The sequence below is a fragment of the Phyllobates terribilis genome, unplaced genomic scaffold, assembly GCF_046119375.1.
Source record: "Phyllobates terribilis strain yellow unplaced genomic scaffold, ASM4611937v1 Scaffold_2__4_contigs__length_985480577, whole genome shotgun sequence".
Lineage (NCBI taxonomy): Eukaryota > Metazoa > Chordata > Amphibia > Anura > Dendrobatidae > Phyllobates > Phyllobates terribilis.
In genome coordinates, this window is record NW_027362762.1 from 269,870,842 (window position 1) to 269,894,096 (window position 23,255).

General features: G+C 43.8%; 1 protein-coding gene across 2 annotated transcripts in view; it reads left to right on the plus strand.

Moving 5' to 3' along the window:
• Positions 1–23,255, plus strand: part of NDFIP2 (Nedd4 family interacting protein 2) — a 117,141-nt gene that overhangs the window by 29,428 nt on the left and 64,458 nt on the right. Inside the window, exons 2-4 of one of the 2 annotated variants that reach the window (XM_073664091.1) lie at positions 8,409–8,565; positions 11,557–11,684; positions 17,986–18,045. In XM_073664091.1, coding sequence (XP_073520192.1) covers positions 8,409–8,565; positions 11,557–11,684; positions 17,986–18,045 — 345 coding nt within the window. The remainder of the gene's footprint in view (positions 1–8,408; positions 8,566–11,556; positions 11,685–17,985; positions 18,046–23,255) is intronic. The other variant, XM_073664092.1, reaches the window with a different exon arrangement.

Below are 23,255 nucleotides of genomic sequence, written 5' to 3' on the forward strand. Positions count from 1 at the left end.
TTTATTTTTCAACAGGACAATGACCCCAAACACACCTCCAGTCTGTGTAAGGGCTATTTGACCAAGCAGGAGAGTGATGGGGTGCCACGCCAGATGACCTGGCCTCCACAGTCACCAGACATGAACCCAATCGAGATGGTTTGTGATGAGCTGGCCGCAGAGTGAAGGCAAAAGGGCCAACAAGTGCTAAGCATCTCTGGGAACTCCTTCTACATTGTTGGAAGACCATTTCCGGTGACTACCTCTTGAAGCTCATCAAGAGAATGGCAAGAGTGTGCAAAGCAATCATCAAAGCAAAAGGTGGCTACTTTGAAGAACCTAGAATATAAGACATATTTTCAGTTGTTTCACACTTTTTTGTTAAGTATATAATTCCACATGTGTTAATTCATAGTTTTGATGCCTTCAGTGTGAATGTACAATTTTCATAGTCAGGAAAATGCAGAAAAATCTTTAAATGAGAAGGTGTATATATATATCTACTATATAATTGTCTTATCCCGTCTGTCTGTCCAGGAAATCCCGCGTCGCTCATTGGTCCGGCAGCGGCCAATCAGCGCCACGGGATTTCAGAAAAAAGATGGCGGCCGTTAGCGGCTCATCTGCGGGACGGAGCTCAGCGGCGTTGCAGCCGGGAGATGAGCGCCGCGAGGCGCTCCTCTCCCGGCCGGTACCAGCAGAAGGACCCCGACCGCCGGACCCATCTGCGAGATGGAGATGCAGCCGGGAGATGACCGGCGCGAGGCGCTCATGTCCCGGTCGGTAGCAGCGGAAGGACCGCCGGCGTCGCTGACATCCATGCGGAAGAGCGGACCGGGGAGCGGCGCTGCGGGTCGGGATACTTCTGCTGCGAGCGCCCGCTCATGTCCCGGGTTCTCGCAGCGGAAGTAGCCGCACAGGCAGCGCCGCTCCCCGGTCCTCACCAAGACGATTCGATGATTGGTCGCGGTCTTCGGACCCAACCAATCACTGATCTTGGCGCAAAAGTTAAATACCGCTGTGCTGATTGGTAGCGGACGCTGCCCGCGACCAATCACCGATTTGGGCGCCAAATTTAAATATCGGCCGCAACCTATCAGCACAGTAGTGGTTAACTTTAGCCGCAAGATCAGTGATTGGTCGCGGGCCAAGACCGCGACCAATCACCGATTTTGTGCGGCACATTTAAATAGCGGCCGCGACCAATTGGATGTCAGCGCCGCTGCCCGGTCCTCTCTTCACACCCTTGCCGCATGAATGTCTGCGGCGCTGCCTGTGCGGATACTTCCGCTGCGAGAACCCGGGACATGAGCGGGCGCTCACAGCAGAAGTATCCCGACCCGCAGCGCCGCTCCCCGGTCCTCCCTTCACACCCTAGCCGCTGATGTCCCCACAGTATCCGCATGGTGTTACACAGATCCGGACATTTGTGTTAAAAATCGCTGATTGGTCGCTGGCGGTGCCCGCGACCAATCACCGATTTGGGCGCCAAATTTAAATATCGGCCATGACCAATCACCGATCTTGGCTCCACATTTAAACACCGCTGTACTGATTCGTCGCGGACGCTATTTAAATGTGGAGTCAAGATCGGTGATTGGTCGCGGCCGATATTTAAATTTGGCGCCCAAATCGGTGATTGGTCGCGGGCAGCGCCAGCGACCAATCAGCGATTTTTAACACAAATGTCCGGACCTTTGTAACACCATGTGGATACTGTGGGGAGATCAGCGGCTAGGGTGTGAAGGGAAGACCGGGTTGCGGCGCTGCGGGTCGGGATACTTCTGCTGCGAGCTGTCGCTCATGTCCCGGGTTCTCGCAGCGGAAGTAGCCGCACAGGCAGCGGCGCTCCCCGGTCCTCACTAATACGATTCCGCTCCCCACTCCTCACCAATACGATTCGCTGATTGGTCGCGCTCTCCGCACGCGAGCAATCAGTGATCTTGGCGCTAAAGTTAAACACCGCTCTGCTGATTGGTCGCGGGCAGCGGCCGCGACCAATCACCGATTTGGGCTCCACATTTAAATAGCGGCCGCGACCAATCACCGATCTTGCCGCCACATTTAAACACTGCTGTGCTAATTGGTCGTGGACGCCAGCCGCGACCAATCAGCGAGCTTGGCGCCAAATTTAAACAACGCTCTGCTGACTGATCGCGGTCGCTGGCCGAGACCAATCAGCAGTATTGTCGCCAAATTTAAACACCTCTTTGCTGATTGGTCGCGGTCGCGACTAATCAGCGATTTTGGTGCCAAATTTAAACACGCTCTCCATTCCTCACTAACACGGCTCGCTGATTGGTCGCGTCCGCCGCCCGCAACCAGTCAGCGATTTTGGCGCCAAATTTAAACACCGCTCTGCTGATTGGTCACGACTAATCAGCGATTTTGGTGCCAAATTTAAATACGCTCTCCAGTCCTCACTAACACGGTTCGCAGATTGGTCGCGGCCGCCGCCCGCGACCAAACACCGATATTGCCGCCAAATTGAAACCCCGCCTTGTTGATTGGTCGCGGTTGCCTAACGCGACCAATCAGCGATTTGGGCGCCAAATTTAAACACCGCTCTGCTAATTGCGCCCCGTCGGCCGCATACCTATTCTAGAATACCCGATGCGTTCGAATCGGGCCACCATCTAGTGTGTGTGTGTGTGTGTGTGTGTGTGTGTGTGTGTGTGTGTGTATATATATATATATGTATATATATAATATAATATAATATAATATAATATAATATAATATATATATATATCTCCAACTGAACTAACAGTCCTTCTGAGGACTAAACCAGCTGGTGATAGCAGGAGGCAGGCAGTGTATGTGGCAGACTGCAGTGCATATAGCAAGAACGTCCTGTGTGCTGCTGTAATACTTACAGATATTTGTAGACCGCCCCAGATATCAGGGGCCAGGGATTTTTTTTTTTTAAATCTTATTCCTGGTTATTTGCTTAAAAAGCAATCCAGAGTACACCATTTTTCTGCTCCATTTGCTTGTTCTCACTGCAGAATAAACTCCTGATCTGTTCCATGTTTCAGCAATTAAAAATCCAGAAACTTAAACTGAACGTGGAAAATATTGGCCTCATTTTCCATTCTGTTGCAGTTTGTCGATCAAGCTATTCACACTAGGTGTCTGAAGAATAGTATTGGTAAATTACAGGCCTGCTATTTGAAATTGTGGTTCCCTATCAGACGTATCACATATAACTGCGTTCCAAAATCAGCTATTTCTCGTGAACATGGAAAATATGAAGAAGAAACGGGGAAGTGGACGTGATGGGGCATGCTGAGGCTGAGGACGTGGCCGTGGGCAAGCTGAAATTGTGCCACAGCAAACACCCACATCTTGTCGCTCAACCTTCCTGTCCCAATTACTAGGGGACCGCAGAACACCACTATTGAACACAGAGCAGTGTCAAAAGGTTGTTGGTTGGATAGCAGATAATGCTTCCAGTCACTTTGCCACCACCACTACCACCCTGTCTTCCACACGGTCAAGTCTCAGTAGCCGTGAGTCTGGAATGTATATTCCTCACCCTGATTCTCCTTCCTCCCACCATGCTGAGTGCTCAGAGACAACTGATCCCACACTTGGACACTCAGAAGAGCTGTTCACTTTTCCATTTGTAGATTTGGGCCTCTCGCCCGGCCAGCTTCAAGCGCGTCAAGAGGAGATGCCCAAATATTGGAGCAGCCATGGTCACACGAATGTGACGGTGAGAAAGTGCAGTTACTGTCGCAAGAGGTTGATGATGATGATGATGATGATGCACATGCACAATTGCCGGCAGAAAGTCAAGAGGAGGACCAGGTGGTGAATGATATAGTAACTGACTCAACCTGGCAGAGGGACATACAGCGCGAGGACAGCAGCACACAGGGGGGTGGGAGGGAGGCGTAGCACCACAATAGGCAGGAAGAAGCAGTGTGGTGGCCGCAGACACAAGGCGGGAAAGCTTTCCTCCTAACGCCAACACGACGGAAGTTGCCAGTACAACTGTTAGGTCTTCCTGAGTCTGGTTATTTTTTTGAAGACTCTGCAGATAAGCCCAAAAAGGCTATTTGCACCATCTGCCAGACCAACATCAACAGGGGTAGCAAAACTAGCAGCCTGACCACCACCAGCATGATCAGGCGCATGGCAGCAAAGCACCCGACTAAGTGGGCCGTACCCCAGGGTCCAGAAACAGTATTTGCGGGTGACACCACTGCTTGTTCTGCTTGCACGCCTATCCCCTGTCCATGACTCATGCCAAGATGCCTCCCGCCCTGCACCTGCCATTGCACACTCTCAACTAGCACCATCAGCAAGCACTTCCACGTCCTTGTCGCAGCGCAGCGTTCAGTTGTCCCTACCCCAGTCCTTGGAACGCAAGCACAAATACGCAGCCAACGCCCGACAGGCCACACTACTAAACTCACACATTTTGCGCATGCTTGCGCTCAAAATTTTGCCTTTTAGCTCGTGGAGACGGAAGCTTTCCGCAACCTGATGGCGGCCATCCCTCGCTACTCGGTCCCCAGCCGCCACTATTTCTCCCGGTGTGCCGTCCCCGCATTACATGATCATGTGTCCCACAACATTAGATGTGCCCTCAGCAATTCAGGTACTGGCCACCTAACCACGGACACGTAGACAAGTGCTTGTGGGCAGGGACGGTACATCTTGCTGACGGCACGCTGGGTTAATATAGTGGAATACGGGACCCAGTTGGACCTTGGAGCGGAACACGTCCTCCCGATGCTGAGTATTGCGGGCCATGGGTCAGTCAGGATTGCCCCCACATTCTACAGCTCCTCCTCCTTCTCTTCAGACTCCATCTCCGAAATAACCACATCAGTCGCAAGCTGGAAGCACTGCTGCACTGCCTCGGCCAAGCGGCAACAGGCTGTGCTGAAGCTAATATGCTTAGATGACAAACCGTACAATTCTAAAGAGTTGTTGACAGCTCTGAAAGAGCAGGCAGATCTGTGGCTGACACCGCTGACCCTACAGCCAGGTATGGTCGTGTGTGACAATGGCTGGAACCTGGTGGCGGCTCTGAGGCAAGGTGAGCTCACACACGTACCTTGCCTGGCCCATGTGCTTAACCTCGTGGTTCAGCGGTTTCTCAAAACCTACCCGGATCTGTTTGTCAAAGTACGCTGCCTGAGTGCCCATTTTAGAAAGTCTGCTACATCTTCCGCCGCCCTTGCCGTGCTTCAGCAGAGTTTGCAGCTTCCTTCTCAACGACTGATCTGCGATGTCTCCACGCGTTGGAGCTCTATCTTGCAGATGTTGGGAAAGATTTTTGAGCAGTAGAGGACTGATGTTGACTACCAGCATCAACAAAGCCGTCAGTATTCAGACTCCACACATAAAACCTCAGGAGTGGACATGGATGTCAGACATATGTACTATCCTCCAAAACTTTGTGGTCTCCTCCAAGATGGTGAGCGGCGATGACGCCATAATTAGCGTCACCATCCCGCTTCTGTCTTCTGAAATGCTCTCTGCTCACAATTAAAGATGATGCATTGCAGACGGAGCACGATGAGATGGAGCAAGGAACCATACAGGGTGATTCCACACAGCCCAGCCTCATCTCATCCCAACGTGGATTGGGTGACAATGAGGAAGAGGAGGAGAATGAATAGGAGCTAGTTTCCTGCGCTATAGACGGTACTACCTGCACAATTGTCATACCATCTGTTCAGCGTGAATGGCCTGAGGACAGGGAGGAGGAGGAGAGCATGGTCAGTCATCCTCTTGGTGACGACACGGAAGTCTTTCCTCTTTGCAGTCTGGAACACATGGCTGAGTTTGTTATGCTGCCTTTCCCGTGACCCTCGCATTGTCCAAATTTTTGGTGACCGTCATTATTGGTTGGTGACACTTCTAGACCCATGTTACAAGGAGAACTTTCTGTCTCTTATTCCCTTGCAAGACAGTCCCAACAAAATGGGGCAGTACTAGAAGGCCCTTGTTGCGGAATTATTAAAAAAATTCACATCTGAAAACTCTGGCGGCAGAGGTCATAGGTCATTGGACAACCAAGGACTACAGGCGAGAGGCACAAATGCTATCCAGCAGAGGCAGGGGAACACTGTCAAAGTTCTGGGACAGTTTTCTCAGACCCTCCCATCGCACAGGCCCTGAGGCGCGGGGTACTCTCCCAAGGAGGGAAAAGTTTCGGAAAATGCTTAGGGAGTACCTTGCCGACCGTATCAATGTCCTCCGTGATTCCTCTGTGTCTTATAATTATTGGGTATCCAAGCTGGACACGTGACATGAACTGGATCTCTACACCTTGGAGGTCCTGGCCGGGCCTGCCACTAGCCGATAGGTGCATCCGCCTGTCAACTGAAAATGCTGACAGTCTGACGCTTATTAAAATGAACAAGGGCTGGATTGGGTCAGACTTCTCAACACCACCGAATGATAGCAGCGTAACATAAACTCAAATCCAGTGTCTTTTTTTGTGAGGTCTAACTCTATTCCCATGCACCTCTGTCTTCACACCCAGACATGGGTATACGCATCCTGATTTTGTCTATTTGCTCTTGTCCTCCTCCTTCTTCGCATCCTCATCCTCCACCACCATATATACCATATCAACATATCTACGTCTCTTGCAAAGGGCATTGGAGTTCCTCCAAATTTTTGGCAGCCATTGCTTCACTGCATAGGCAAACAGTATGGGAGACCCTCTCATTTCTAATGGGAACATGTCGTTACTGTGGCCCAGCTCTATGTGTCTTTAAATTGTTAGTAGGTATTTTCCTAAATTTTGGCAGCTGTTGGACTCACTGCATACCCTATAACTGAATAGCAGACCCTCTCCGTTCTAATGGGAACATGTTGTACTCTTTGGCCCAGCTCTATGTGTCTTTAAATTGTTAGTTGGGTTTTTCCCAAATTTTGGCAGCCCTTGCAGTCACATCATGGGCATTACCACTATAGGAGACCTGGGAACTATTTTTTTACTGAGACCCTCCTCTATGTCTCTTCAAAGGGGTATTGGGTTGCTGCCAAATTTTTGGCAGCCCTTGCAGTCACTGCATACTCAATAACAGTAAAGGAGAGCCACTCGTTAATAATAGGAACAACGAAGCATAGCCGGCTGATGGCTCTCTAACAATAGCGAGGACCAACTGCTGGCCCTTTAAGAATAGTAAGGGTCGCCCGATGGCCCTATAAAAATAGGCTTTATGACTTCCAGAGTGTGAAACAGGGTGTGTCTGATGATGTGTCACACACTACATGGCCAGATAAGGTTGTAAAATGTTAAATGACATTTCCCAGTGAATGCATTTTTCTTAGTTGAAAGCAATGCAAAAGTGTAAAAATGCATCAAAAACGCTACACGTGAACATAGCCCAAGGTGTGGAGAAGCATTTTTGTTTTTGGTTATGTTTTTTGCCTTATATACTAGTCATTACCCTGGAAAGGATGTTCCTTTTACATATTTCCCAGGAAAATCCATTTTGGTTTCGTTTTTGTATGTTTTATTCTGAGTCCGTAAAAGTGGCGTAATACTCTGACAACATTGGTGACAGCATTGAATTGGGAGTCAGAAATGCTTCCAGGGGTCTTCCCCATGCTGTTCCCATGTCATTTGAGCACTGTTCCCATCGATTTGGCCAATTTTTAGGCCCTCTGCAGACTGCCGGTCAGAGCCGCCGGAGAAATGCTCGAGTTTCCCATAGACTTACATTGGGCTCGTTACTCGGACTGAGCACTCGAGCATTCCAATTTGCTCGACTCAAACAACGAGTACCCGAGCATTTTAGTGCTCACTCATCACTAATCATAGTGCAACATTCATCTACTTTTCTTTCCCCCATAAATATGCACTTTACTTGTCACTAGTGATGAGCGAATATGTTTTGTTAACCGTTTCACTGAGTATACTCGGGCGAGCACCGAGTATTTACAGCGTGCTCGTTGATATGTTTGAATCACTCCCGTGTGCATGATTTGCGACTGTTTGACAGCTTTAATACATGTGAGGAATGTGTAAGAAGCAGACATTCCTCACATTTATTAAAGCTGTCAAACATTCGCAAATCATGCACACAGCAGTGATTCAGCCATATCATCGAGCAGCTGTAAATACTCGGTGCTCGGCCGAGTATACTCGGCGAAAGGGTTAACAAAACATACTCGCTCATCGCTACTTGTCACCCATCATGGCAAAGCATCAGACATGGTGAAGTCCCTCTGGCATCTGTGTACCATCAAGAGGCCCCTGAACATGTTACATCAACTTTTATATGTGTAGAATGCAAAACAGACCTGACTGGCTGACTGACTGGGACCAGAGTGACTGACTGACTGGGACCAGGTAGTAATATTAGTCTACATCATCTAATTAATCTTTCACGTTCCTTATTCTGTCCTTGGGAGGTGGAGCAAGGTAACTCATAATTTTTTCCCTTTCTTAGCTAGAGAATGAGGAAGATTCCTCGGAAACACCAACTGTAGAGCAGCCATCAACCTCATCACAAGCTTCTCAAGCTTGCCAGACTACAGCCGCCGCTGCGGTGGATGCATCTCCACCCCCGTACAGCAGTATTGTCGTGGACAGTGGTGTGGACCCTGGTATGTATGGTGATACGCTGTGATCATTGTTGACATTTTTGTGCATCAGCTATGTGGAAGCCTTCTTTTCAGTCCAAGGAGAACTGTATTACTTCATAACCCAATTTCCTAGCATATGATTGACAGAATTGGTTATAAGGGGAGTACCCATCCCAACATATGGTGACTTAAGGTGTCCTCTCCGCCCTGTGGCGAACTGCAGCACAGCCCCATTCAAGCAAATAGGACCACTTGGCGTCCCCTCCATAGCTGGCTGTTAGTTTTCCTTGCATAATGCTGCTTCCTAAGAAGGGATGCAGAACTAAATTGTGTGTATGTATGTGTTCTTTGTAAATATACCATGTGGCTCCGGAGATGGCTGCTTTTTTGTTTAGTGCTACATTTTACAGAGGGAGTGGCTGTCAGGATTTTTCTGGCGGTGTCTTTAGGCTGTTCTGCATAATTACCCCGTGAGCCACAGACTCCTAGTAAAGACCATAACATTTAGCACTAGATAAAAAAGCCCATATCTCTTTAACAGTATGGTGGATTTGAGAAAAACATAAGCAAGGAATACTCAGTGGATCTGCAGGAATAAAATAAGAGCAAAAACTGCCTACCTTTGTCCTGGTAACAGGCCCTCTTTAAGGGAATTTAGAAAAACAAAACATTTTTATTTTCAAGAACTTTTCATTTTTGACTGCATTAGCTGATATATCTGCCAGATGTGCCCATGTTTATAGGGGAAAGGCTTGTGTCGCCATCTCTGTTTTCAGCAAAGACATGTTAATGCGTTTGCTCTCATCTCTCTGTTAATATCCAGAATAGCAGGGATCTAGAACAGGGGTGCACAACATTTTTTGGTTTAAGGTCCACATTGTCATACTGAACCACCAGTCCAAAGGGCCGCAAAAAAAATGTGAAGAGGTATTTAAATGAATACATCAACAGAACCAAGTTTTGAGTATTTGAGAAGGGTTTGGAGAGTTTCTACTCCAAAAAAAAAAAAAAAATCAACGTGAACACACCCAAACTTACACTGAGTTTTTGGAGCAGAATCTCAACCAAATTCTCCTCATAATCTGAAAACTAAGTTTTGAGGACTTTTCAGTTTCAACATCAAGCACGTTATGGATGATGATCACAACCACCGTCAGTACATGAAGGCAACGCCAGAACCACCGTCAGTACAGGAATACAGCACCAAGCTTAGTACAGCGATCTATTGCAGTTACAGGTCAGACCCATATACATTTGTATCATGTGAACCTGCAACTCCCATTATGTCCTTAACAATGGTAAGGAGATACTGGAAGTTGTGGTTACCAGCCATAATCAGACTGCGGACCATACAGGAACCACAGCACTGATGAGGGAGTAATGGGTATCACAAATAAACATTTACACCCAGATACCTTCTAAGTGACATCTTCTCTGATTGAAGTCGTTCCCATCCCTTTTATCATTTTATAGTACAGACTCCGTGATATGATTTCATGCCAAGAGCTCCTCTCTGACTTCCATCTTCTCAGTCTTCAGCAGCATTTCCCAACACAGTGCCTTTAAAAATAAAAGTATTATTATACTGTCCCATAAATAAAAATATCTCTGATGCTGTGCCCCTGAATAAATAATTGCCCCTCAATGTGCTTCTTGCACAAAAAATCTTCTCCCCTTCTCCGTAATGTCCCCTTCCACTCTGCCCTTCTCCATAATGCCCCCCCCCACGCACTGTCTTCTCCTTAATGCCCCCCCCCATTCTGCCTTTCTCCATAATGATCCCCCCCACGCACTGTCTTCTCCTTAATGCCCCCCCCCACGCACTGTCTTCTCCTTAATGCCCCCCCCCACTCTGCCCTTCTCCATAATGCCCCCCCCCACGCACTGTCTTCTCCTTAATGCCCCCCCCCATTCTGCCTTTCTCCATAATGATCCCCCCCACTCTGCCCTTCTCTGTAATGTCCTCTCCACAATATTCCTCCCACAGACGCTGCTCCGCCTGGAGTGCTTACAGTTTCCGAGTGCATCCTTGCCTCTTCTGGGCTGCGTTGCTAGCGACAACAGCGGTGTGATGAGGTCACAGTGATGCGTGATGACTTCATCACGCTGCTGAACGGCAATGCAGTGGCTGACGAGTGCTCCTTTGCTCTGCCCCAGTCCCGACACAAAAGTGTTTTACTGTATTTTCATCTCAAAGACGCGAATACAGTTGAACATAGTGAAGTGAGACCTGGAGTCTCTCTGTTCTCTTTGGGCCGCACAACATCCTTCGGTCGAGTCGCATGTGTGCTATATGTTCTGCAGGCCTGATCTAGAAGGTCCTGCCGACCCCTGTGACCTCCAGATTGATATACTCTTGGAACTTCCTCTTTTTTTTTTTTTAAATGTTTATAGACAAAAACTTTCCTGTGTTACAGACTAGTGTCAGACACTCAACATTTTCCTTATACAAAATAAACCTCGATCTGTTCTATGAGAATATATGAAGTTTTGAGCACTGGCTATAAAAACTTGTTTGTCCTGAGCCCTGGTGTGAGAATCCTTATCAGGAGCGGTCTGATGACACATAAATACTGCTGTCTGCTCTAGGATGGCTGTCTGGATGTCCTCCCTATTAGTTCATGAACAGAGGGCTCTTCAGTTCTGGCTGGTCTGTTCCAAGAAGACCAGATAATAGGCTGATTCACTGGATGAAGATGGCACGGTTTGTTTAGCGGGCACAATGATTCTAGAAGACTGAATACGTTGTTTCTTAGCTTGGCAATGTGAAATTTCATTTTATTATACCCGTGATTCGTGAACTAGCTGTCAAGCTAAAGCTTACTTTTCAGTACTGAGACTTCATAGTCACATTACTGATCTGCAGGAATTTCTGTATAGCCCCATGTTCTATAGCAGATCTTGGCACCATAGGACAGTTTTTCACCAGTTAATACCACTGATTATAATACTATAATATACGCATGATTCTTTTAATAACCGTTACCGTGATGCATTTTTTTCTCTTGGTAGAAGCACAGAATGAATTCTACCCTGTGCCACCTCCCTATAGTGTGGCGACCACCCTTCCAACTTATGACGAGGCTGAGAAGGCGAAGGCTGCGGCCATGGCTGCTGTAGCAGCTGAAGCCGCACAGAGGGTAAGTAATTTTTCTGTTGGTTGCTTATTTTACATGTTTTTTATTATAACATTTAATTATACATTGATCTTTTTTATAATTGAGCCTGTGATAACCTAGCACTAGTGGGAAGCATCAGCTGAGACCTGACAGTCTCTACATTGAAATGAATGGGACTGCAATGCACATACGTCCCTTCTGTTAAGAAATAGGGTTCACTCTCATCAAAAGGCTTGTTTTATGCAGACCATCACATCTAACACCATATATCGACCAACGCAGGGAGTTTCTCAAGTGGACCCGTGCATGGGTGGTATTGGGTGTTTGTTCTTTCTGCAGGAATAATACAACCCTGGTGATGCTGGTGAAACCTGCTTCTTGTTGATATTGATAGTCTGGACTTCACTCCCCGTACATTGGGTGGGAGGGAGCCTGATTAATCCAGCGCTGCATTGCTTTTTTTCTTGCATTCCTCCTGTGTCTCAGCTCCTGGACCCCTAGGCTCTGTAACGCTTGTATTGCAGCATGTATCACAGCTATTCGTAATGTAAAAAATGACAAAAACACTAATTAATATTATACATCAGTAGGGGTCTGTCTGTGACTGTTTAGATCCAATGGTTGACAGTTGCGTCATAGTTGAATAATTACAGTAATTATTGGCAACCATCATGCTATTCTGAATATAACTTTACATTCCAGCTACCATAGAAGTTTTCAATTATTTTTCACCAAAATGACAAATCTGCAATGTAATGATAATTGGAGATAAGTATCAATTTGCAACTGGAAGATTTGAGCTAAATTCATACACTGAGGATTTACTGCAGATTTCTGATGCGGATTCCACGATTTATAAAATCCCGTTCACACGTTACGAAAAGAAAGAAACTGCCCGAAAGTGAAAGCAGATCACGGATTTCACATCTGCAGCTTGATAATTTTTGTGCGGATTTTCATCGCAGATTACAGCCTGGCCAGGGCTTGGTAATGGAGTAGGGTGAAATCAGCAGCCAAATACACTATGGAATCTGGAAGAACACACATGCAGTTCTGTCGTAGATCTGCTGTGACTTTGTGAGCAGAACCGCAGTGGATTGTTTTCCCAAACATGGCATTACACTTCTAGGAGTCTAGAAGAAAAAGGCGACAACCTGTCCATATGGTATCTGTAATGGCTGCCATTCCCTGTCATCACATTAGATTAAGAAATGGCCCCAAAATATTATAATAAACCAAAAGTCTATACCAATAATTTCCATTTATTTCCATGTAATTTTTCCTTATTCCCAACTATGTTTTAAAGCTAATCTATTTGTGGCTGTGTAAAGTTATTATACCTACAAGAAAAGCCCTAAATTCTGAATGTAGAATGTGCTCAGCCTGTACTATAAAGTGTAATCACTTATATAATGTCTACTCCTTATAGCCGGCACACAAACCACACCCAGGAAAAGTACTTTCCAATAAAAAACAATCCATAATTAGAATGAAATTATATAAAACATCGGGTGAAGGGTTGGCCTCTATATATTGTGTAACAATAGTAGATAGATATAGGACTGGCAGGGATGATGACTCTGATATTTGATGTCTACTGTCATGTAGCCTACAGCTGGCCATATTGGGAGATATATTAGATAGGCTGGTGGCCCACAGTATTCTCGGCCGCTAGTGTTCTAGACCAAGTATAAACACTCTTGTATACAGAAATCATGAAATGCAGAAACTATTTTTTATAACATCCCACAACCTGGGGAAAACAATCCAGTTCTAGTTTCTATGGTCACTTTTAGAACTTGTTTGATACTAGCAGCTAATTTATTTAAAGAGGTTCTCCAAGAATGTAATAAAATGGCCCCGTCTCGTAATTCAAAGGGCAGCCCATCCTAGTCACGTATAAGGACGTGCTTCAGTCTGAAGGAACTCCACTCCTGAGACCTGTGTCTCTGATGTCAGAAGACCTGTATTGTAAGCACACATACTGGTTCTGCTGGAGAAGTGTGTGTGACAGGAGAAGAAATAAATCTCCTCCTCGGCTGACTGAGCACAGAGGGCAGAGGCTGGAGAAAAAATTTTTTTTGGGTCAGCTGAGAAGATTAATTTCTTCTATTGTACACTTCTCCAGCAGCTCTGGTATTTGTGCTTGCAATACTCGTCTTCTGACAGTTTAGACACAGGTCTCAGGAGCTGTGCTTCTTCAGACTGCAGCCCATCTTGAGACATGAGAAGGATGACTTCTGGTTGAATTATGTAACGGAGGCCATTTTATTATATTCTTGGAGAACCCCTTTAAGTTGTAAATGCTAACCACTAAAGGGCTTGACCCAGCATTACAAATCACATCCACAGCATACATCATAGAAAGTGAAAAGTATTTGCAATTTCCATGGTGTAAAAATAACAATCTAGTAAAGAGCTATAACATGGTGTTCAAGTCTTTATAGTGGCTTGAGTGCTGCTCTCTGTTCACTGCAGATCAACCAATAGAAAAAGCTTCCTGCCGTGCAAGCCATTTCTATTGGCTGCTCTGCAGTGAACAGAGAATCACTATGCAGAAAACTGACCTTAGAGAGACTGAGCATGTGCACAAGCACTGAGCACCGTGACTACCAGATGGCGCTATATATATGACTTTTCACAGCATTGTTTTTTTAATAGCCGGTAAATTGCAAATATTAATAATTTTTCTGAACTATAAACTGCGGATGTGATATGTTGGTGAACCAATCTTCTTGAATGGAAACGCAAAAGGATCTCCCCTTTAACATATTAAAGGTAACCCCAGTGACATCATAAGCTGGGGCATTCTTCTTAATTGCTCAGCTCAATATTTTTCACAATCCTTACTGACAGTAGTGAGTACAGGTGTATATATATAAAGGCAAAATGTAGCCATCCATTGAAAATACTGTTTTACTTTATTTAAACCCTGTATTAACTTAGTTTTAATATATTGTTTTCTAATGCATGTAACATCCCTTTAAGTGCAGCACTACCATAATTTTATATTTTAGTGTAAGAAAAGTTTTTTAATTTAAATGCCTAAATCTTCCTTCTTCTCGCCTTCTTTCCTGGCCACAATGAAATCCCTGTAATGAATGTGACGGATCTAAGTACCCAATAGATAGTGGTGCTGGATGGCGTTCTCCTGTTATGTGCGTGTTCTGTGCCGGCAGCTCTTGACTCGATTGTGGTTGTAGAGCAGATTACTGCAGGCTGTTATCTGGTAATGTTGTTTTATGCCTTGTGAGAGAGCAGTACTTAGCACTATCTTCTTCTAGGAGCCCATTTCAGCACACAGGGAGTTGTTCTAGAGCGTCTCAGTCTGTCAGCCCGGCTCAATTACACAGTATGAAATGGTTTTCTCTCGAGTGAGATAAAGAGAGCGGCGTCTGATGAGTTGCTGTACTTAACGCCTTTACAATGCAAAACGAAAGCCGCAAAGTAGATTTTGTTCTGTCTTTTTACCACTTCTTTTTGGTTATCTACTCTCTGAACAGAATCGTTACTACTCATATACATCATTATATTATAATAATAATAATCTTTATATAGCGCCAACATATTCTGCAGCGCTTTACAATTCAGAGGTTCATATACAACAGTCATAAGTAACATAGCTAAAGATAATACAATAATTAAAGCAAAAATAATGATGACCCTGCTCGTAAGAGCTTACAATCTACAATGAGGTGGGGGTGACACAAAGTACAATGGCTTATTTACAATGAAGGTCAAGCCATCTTGAGGGGATGGGGAACAGATAAAGGATGCATGAGCTCGTCACCAGGCAGTATTTGTAGTGCTTTTGGGTTCGGTGGAGATTTATGTTTGGAGAAGTAAGGGATGGGCTATAAGAAGATAAAAGGACTTTGATTAGGGAACGATTACTAACACATGCATAGGGCTAAATTCTTCCAAGCTGATGGCTGGTAATCTGGATATATATATATATATATATATATATATATATATATATATATATATATATATATATATATATATATATATATATATATATATATATATATATATATATATATATATATATATATATATAATATATATACACACACTGATCCCATAGTTTAGTATCAGATGGCTGACATTCATCCAGACAACAGATCAATGGAAGCGCTGCATTTTGCCTTTTTTTGATCGGACTCAGGCCAGGCTTTCAGTCGATCTGTTTTTTTTTTTTTAGTATGAAATTTTGGGATTTAACTAATGCAGGAGCACATAGTTAGCGTTGTGATGGTTCACATTCATCCAGCATATCAGTTCTTGATCCTTTAAAGAAACAGATTAAAAAACATTACATGTTGCCTTTTTTGATCCAGTTCATTGGATTGCAGTAGAAACTAGTGAATATTCAGAATGGCCACTGATACCGATTTGACAACTGATCGTTCAACCGCAAAAAATTTGTTCCAGGTGGCCTGATATAAAAGGAAAGCGGGCATTATTGGTTATTGCATCATATTTTCCATTAAGATTTTAATTTTTTTGGGGTGGGTGCTTTTTTTTTTTTTTTAAATATAACATTTCTGAGGTTTTACAAGGTTGTTAATGTGCCTAAGATTGTCCTAAGTATTTGATAATTTAGCATAAAATTCTACCTATGCCAAATCAAATGTACATAAACTGATATCCAACTAATATGTTGTTCTAATCTGCCTACTGCTGCCAACAACTCTGACAGTTGGATGTAAATTTAGAGTGAGAAAAGAATTAGTGGGCACATCAGACACATCTTGGAAATGTTATTTTGTGATCCAACATGACCCCATAGGAAAGGTTTTCTGATAATACTCATGTACATTCAGAGGCTCTTCCCAGACTTGGCTGATTGGCCATACACCTTCAATAAATGTCGGCTGATTGGTTATTCTTCATAAACTCCCCATTCACATGCACACCCGATTTTGCTGAGATGGACGTCACTGATGGCAGCTCCTCTCTATGTAGACCCAACCCAAGTAAAAAACAAAATGAGCCTGAGCCCTACAGCAAGTAAATAGTAATGGTAATGGTACATACAAATAACATAGTGTACTTAGTTAACACTATTATTCACAGTGACGTCGTATGAAACAAGGTAAGGTTTTAATACTAGACAGCTTAGGACCGTCCCGTTTGGTACACCTAGTTGTGGTGGGATGGCTTTTATGCTTTTTTTGATCAAAATAGCTTTAACTATGTACCTTTTATGTTATTTACATGTATCATTACTACTTACTCATTTACTTGTTGTAGGGTCTATGCTCATTTTTGTTTTTTGTTTTTTTCTTGGGTTTTGTCAATGAAATGGCCACAGGGTGAACGTGCTCTTACGCTTTGCACGTATACCAGGTTATAGTCTTGCTTAAGTTTTTGATTTTCCTCTTTAAGTTGAACAAACCAATAAGGCGTGTAAATTTCAATATGCTCAATCTTTTGTATCCCCTGACATAGGCTGAGAAAACGTTTGCAAGTCACCTAATGTTCTTGATGGTTGGTTGCTACTGTTGAAATTGGTAGGTCCAGCTGGCCCTAATCTGAACAGTATGACCACCTTTAGTTCTTACATCCACAATCTAGTCACTTGTACTGTGCCAGAAATGAACAAGTGTTTGTTTCTTCACCAACTCTAATTCTTGGTGGTCTTGTGCTGTCTACATGGGCATCACAGCTGAGCCCAGTGATTGGCGCTAGTGGTAATGGTATAGCTGCAGCCGTGTCCACGAGGGCAGCGCTGGAGTAGCAGGTGTAGGTTTATTCTCTTTGTTTCTTTACAGAAAAGAATAAAAAAATAAGGTGAAAAACCCCTTCAATGCTTATGATCATTTTATGGGCTATCACATCATCCCCCGTAGACTCGGTGTGAGGCTGCCCATGTAAGACATTAGTACCTGAATAGCATCTACTGGGTCATCCTGATAAGTCCATGGTGTATAAGCCCTATACTAATAGCATTACCATCTATGTCGGCAGCATCCGCTGGTTAGACCTTTAAAATAACAGATTTCTCTGCCTTTGGTGGGTAGTGAAATGATTTTATCTGACATTTGCTTCCGAAATGCTGCATATCTTGGGAGATGGTGCAAATTCCTTACTCTCTGATTAGGTAATTGACCCTTCAACATGTCTTATTAATATGTATACCCTTCCTTTCTGAGTCTTTGGTATAACTTCTCATTATCTTTATTTTCATGTTTTCTGTAATAATAATGTGAAATCATCTGAAGGCTGAGAAACTGGTAAACTGTTTGCTTCCTTCTAGGTCAATGACCTAACTGCTTCAGTTCTTTTGTCTTGTGTCTTTGTTTTACATGCTAAGCACGGCCAAATTAGAGAGTCTAGAAGTCTGTTTGATGAAATATTCCTCAGTCCTTCAGAGGTATGGAACCATTTTAGACTTTGATATCAATGTCTTTCATGCTGAGATGTGAACGTTCTCTCTGTTTCCATCTGTTGTTATTAAAAGCACGGATAATGAATTGTCCTCCATAGCTTATTGCATGGTAATGATTTCCTTTTGTCTTACTGCTCTCTTCTCTTAAGCGCCCTACCTTCAAGAGGACTTGTTAGGATGGTATAAAGAATTCATCCTTATCTATCAAAAGCAAGCGTTCTGGCTTTGTCTTGAATTATTATAAATGGGTCTGGTGTCAGCCAGTCTGAGAATCGGGATGTGTAGGAGTAGCTCTTTTAGTAATGACATGAGCTCAATATCATACAAGAAGATTTTTTAATAAGTTGGAAAATCTTGCAGTGACCTGATTCTTCCTTTTTGTCATTAGTAAGACAAGGAAAAACCCTTACATCACAAAACGTGATCTGAGAATAGACGGATGTGTCACCGGCCTGAGTCTCTGCCTACAGACAATCACACTTATGCAACCCCCATTGTAAATGAGGAATATTACCAACATTTACAAATTAAAAAATTGACTTTCCACTGTTTTGCAAAAAAAATGAAGCAAGAACTATTTAAAGGGAACTTGTCACCTTGGAAAAATGGCATTTACTTGTAGATATAGAGTTAGTCTGCAGGTAAATGGCTACCGGAAGAAAATACACTTATTTCCTCCTGGTAGCCGGCGGCTTTAATTCATAGAATTGATGTAGGGAAAGATTAAAGTGATCTCAGCACAGCTCCGTATACTGTGATTAGCGGCTGTAAGCATGGCTTTCACTTTGATTGACAGACAGCTCTACAACGATATGCTATAGATTCAGCTGTCAATCATCATTTTGGGGCGTTCTTACAGCTGCTGCTTACAGAATAGTGCGCTTTTATTTGCACCGCCCTTATAACTGAAAGCAGGCAGCTCCCAGGAGGAAATCTGCAGGTAAATAGCATTTTCCATGGTGAGATGTTCCCCTTAAGTACCTCAACATAACTAATAATAAATGGTTTCTCTAAATTCAATGAAAAGGCCACTTTTAATGACTACAGCAGTCTCCGAATGATTCAGCTTCTTCATGACACACGTCATAAGAACTAACTAGAGAACGCTTTGGTTATTATGAACTACTTGATGCTTCACTTCCTCCTGGGCAATAGCCTCCGGTTCAGTAATAATCTTGGGTAGTCGAGAGTGGTTCAGAAAGTTAAGAGAAGAGGTCATAACTTTGTACAAACAAGAAAGGAAATGGAAAAAGATATAAAGACATTGAATATTCTCAAAGATACGGTTGGAAACATAATTTGCCAGTTCAAATTTAAAGGAACACTGTCTGCACTACCTGGAAATGGCAGAAAGAGTAAGCAATCACCAGCTTCCAGCTGAGTCCGCAGGAGACAAGTGGTCAAATCCTTGCCACCCCCGAGTAACTGCAAAAGATTTGCAGTAAGATTTAGTGGCGGCAGGCACCGATGCTTCAGTTTGCACAGTAATTTGCAGGCTAATCATTGAACGTTTTCATGCTTAATCTCCAAAACGTTCACCTCCCTACAAATGCACAAGAAAAGTCCCCTCCAATTTGCTTAAAACCATATAAATGAGCCACAGAAGTTTTGTGATTCTGTCCTGTGGAGCAGTTAAACAAAACTGGAACTTGTCAGGCCTATGGATCAGCGGTATCTGGAGGAGACAGAATGAAGCATGCCCTGAAAACAACACTCAACCTACGGTGAAGCATGGTGGTGGCTTGATGTTGCTCTATGGCTGTTTTGCTTCCTTTGTCAGTGGAAACCTTTAGCATGTGGAGGGTAAGATGGATTCAAACAAGTATCAGGACATCCTAAGAGAAAACGTCTTGCCTCTGTGGTGAAGCCAAATCTTGTTCATCATTGGTTTTTCCAACAGAACAATGACCCCAGGCACACCTCAGAGTCCACCCAAGGCTTAGTTTCAGAAGAAGTTCTGAAGTATCCATCACAGTCTCCTGATTTGAACACTATAGAAATCTTTGGTGGAATCTAAAGAAGGCAATTACTTCACACAGATCTTAGAATATTAGCGAACTAGAGGTCATTGCCCTTGAAGACTGGGCTACATTACCTCAGGACCGCTGCACATTTCCAGCAGCTCATAACAACCAAAGGAGCTATACTAAGTACTAAGAATGCTTGTCATGTAGGTATTGAATAATTGAGACTGCAGTAGTCCTTTTCTGGTGAATTTAGAGTAACCACTTGCTCTATTAATTGTGTTGACTGTTCTTGTTTGATTGGTGTCTGGCGAACTGCAGAAAGTTTGTATTTTTTACTGATAAACCTATTTTGCAAAGAGGGTTGATTAATGTTTATTTCCACAGTTTTACACGTGCACTATGAACTCATGTTTTTAGACAGGTCGATCCCATTCTCTAATCTGACTACTTTCCCTTTACCCCTCTATAATATTCTTTAGGACCTGCACACTCCTTGCACCATAATGCACTTGGTATTTGTCTACCCAAAAACTGGCTGAATAACAGGCTCATGCAGCTATGTCTAAGAGATTGATGGCTTTAGCTGTCTTTTCCACAAATCAGTCCACAAAGTAAACTCCTCAATACAAAAATCTAAAATAACAAAAATAGCAATTTTTCAACTTGTCCCATCAGTTTGTGTCTATAGCTCTTATGTACGCACGTGGCTACAGATAAGTCATTTTTATATTGTTGGTCGATTTTTATCATACAAGGATCGAGAGTCCAGGATCAGACAGCAAAAAGGGTTGTTTGTAGTCTATAACATGGAGATTCAACGTTCCTTTTGGTTAGAATATTCTTATCAAGACAATTCGCAAAGTTGCTTCATATTTTTATATATATGTAATTAATAAATTGTTACTTATAGAAAGTTCAATACAGTTGTGGTTTTATAGCATAGTTTATCTTGTTCTGTTGCAGGCTGTTTGATAGTCCTAAGGTTATCGCCGCAGATTTATTGAATTGATAGTATTATTCTGTGTTGTGGAATACTCTGAAAGGGCTTGTTTTCTGTAAGACACTCATTCTCTATATATCCTACTAGGGCATCTGGCTGGTACACAGGGGGCCCTCCGCTGGCTGGTACACAGGGGGCCCTCCGCTGGCTGGTACACAGGGGGCCCTCCGCTGGCTGGTACACAGGGGGCCCTCCACTCGTGACCTTGCTCTGTGTGCCAGAGCTTTACGCACTTGACCTGTCCATCCTGTGTTATATCGGCCCTGTATGTACATATACATAGTTACATAGTTTATAAGGCCGAAAAAAGACAAGCGTCCATCCAGTTCAGCCTATTTCTTGTGCACTGCAGCTATTCCGCTATTCCTATACCATGCGGTATAGGCCAATTTACATCATTGAGGAAAAATTCACTTCCCGACTCCAATCTGGCAGTCAGATTAAATCCCTGGATTAATTAACTATCACTAAGCATAAGATGTAATTTTATTGTTCTCAAGAAAGGTGTCCAGGCCTCTCTTGAACTCATTAAGTGAGTTGGACATCACCACTTCCTCTCCCAGAGAGTTCCAGAGTCTCACGGCTCTGACCGTAAAGAATCCCCTTCTATGCTGGTGCAGGAACCTCCTTTCCTCCAGATGCATAGTGTGCCCCCTCGTGTTTGTCACCATCCTTCATATAAACAGGTCATGGGAGAGATCTCTGTACTGCCCCCTGATGTATTTATACATGTTTATGAGGTCTCCCCTAAGCCTTCTCTTTTCCAATGTAAATAGGCCTAATTTTGACAACCTCTCTGGGTATTCTAGTCCCTCCATTCCCTTTATTACCTTAGTCGCCCTCCTTTGTACCCTCTCTAGCTCCAATATGTCTTTCCTGAGCACCGGAGCCCAGAACTGTGCACAATATTCTAAGTGCGGCCTTACCAGCGCTTTATACAGAGGAAGAACAATGTTCTCATCATATGCCCCTATTCCTCTTCTGATGCATGCCATGACTCTATTTGCCTTCACAGCTGCTGCCTGACACTGGGCACTCCAATTTAATTTGCTATTAACCAAGACGCCCAGGTCCTTCTCCATGTCAGATTTCCCCAACGGTTTCCCATTTAATATGTATGGGTGACTGCTGTTTTTCTTTCCCATGTGCATGACCTTACATTTATCGGCATTGAACCCCATTTGCCATTTTTTAGCCCAACTCCCCAATTTATCCAAATCCTCCTGTAGCTGTGCCCTGTCCTCATCTGTATTAACTACTTTACAAAGTTTAGTATCATCTGCAAATATTGCTATTTTACTATGCAACCCTTCCACTAGATCATTAATAAATATATTAAATAATATAGGGCCCAAGACAGACCCTTGAGGCACCCTGCTAGTAACCCTGACACACCCTGAGCTTACTCCATTGATAACCACCCTCTGCTTTCTATCACTCAGCCAGCTATTTACCCACTTGCACACATTATCCCCCAGACCAAGCATTCTCGTTTTATATACCAACCTTTTGTGTGGCACGGTATCAAATGCTTTGGAGAAGTCAAGGTATACAACATCCACTGACTCTCCCCGGTCCAGCTGTGAGCTCACCTCCTCGTAGAAGGCGATCAGGTTTGTTTGGCAGGAGCGACCCCTCATGAATCCATGTTGATATGGAGTTAGACAGCTATTATCATTAAGATATTCTACAATAGCATCTCTAAGAAATCCTTCAAACAATTTACCCACAACAGACGTTAAGCTGACTGGTCTATAGTTCCCAGGGTCACTTTTAGACCCCTTTTTGAATATTGGTACCACATTTGCTTGGCGCCAGTCTAGTGGGACAGTCCATAGTTTTATTTTAAGGTAAACTTACTTTAAACACCCATGTGGCCAGATAGTGTTAAGTGTCCCCTGTAGTGGACGTTGCTAGAAATATTTTTGGCCAGCCACAATTTCTCCTGGCAATAACAACAGGTAATTTCTAGTTGTTTTTAATAATGGGCTTGCAGCAGATAACCTAGCTGACTGTAGTATATAAAGGGGTTGTCATGCTGACACAACCCCTTTAAACCCTTACACAAATATAGTTGCTCGTTTGTTATTGTTTTTGCTACTTGGTCTGTAGTCACTGATGTATGTCTTATCGGTCTAATCTTTTCTTGGATTGTGTTTCTATATATCATTTGTTTTTGAGGGCTGCTTTGCCACTGCTATTTTATGATGCATTAGACCAGTGGTCTC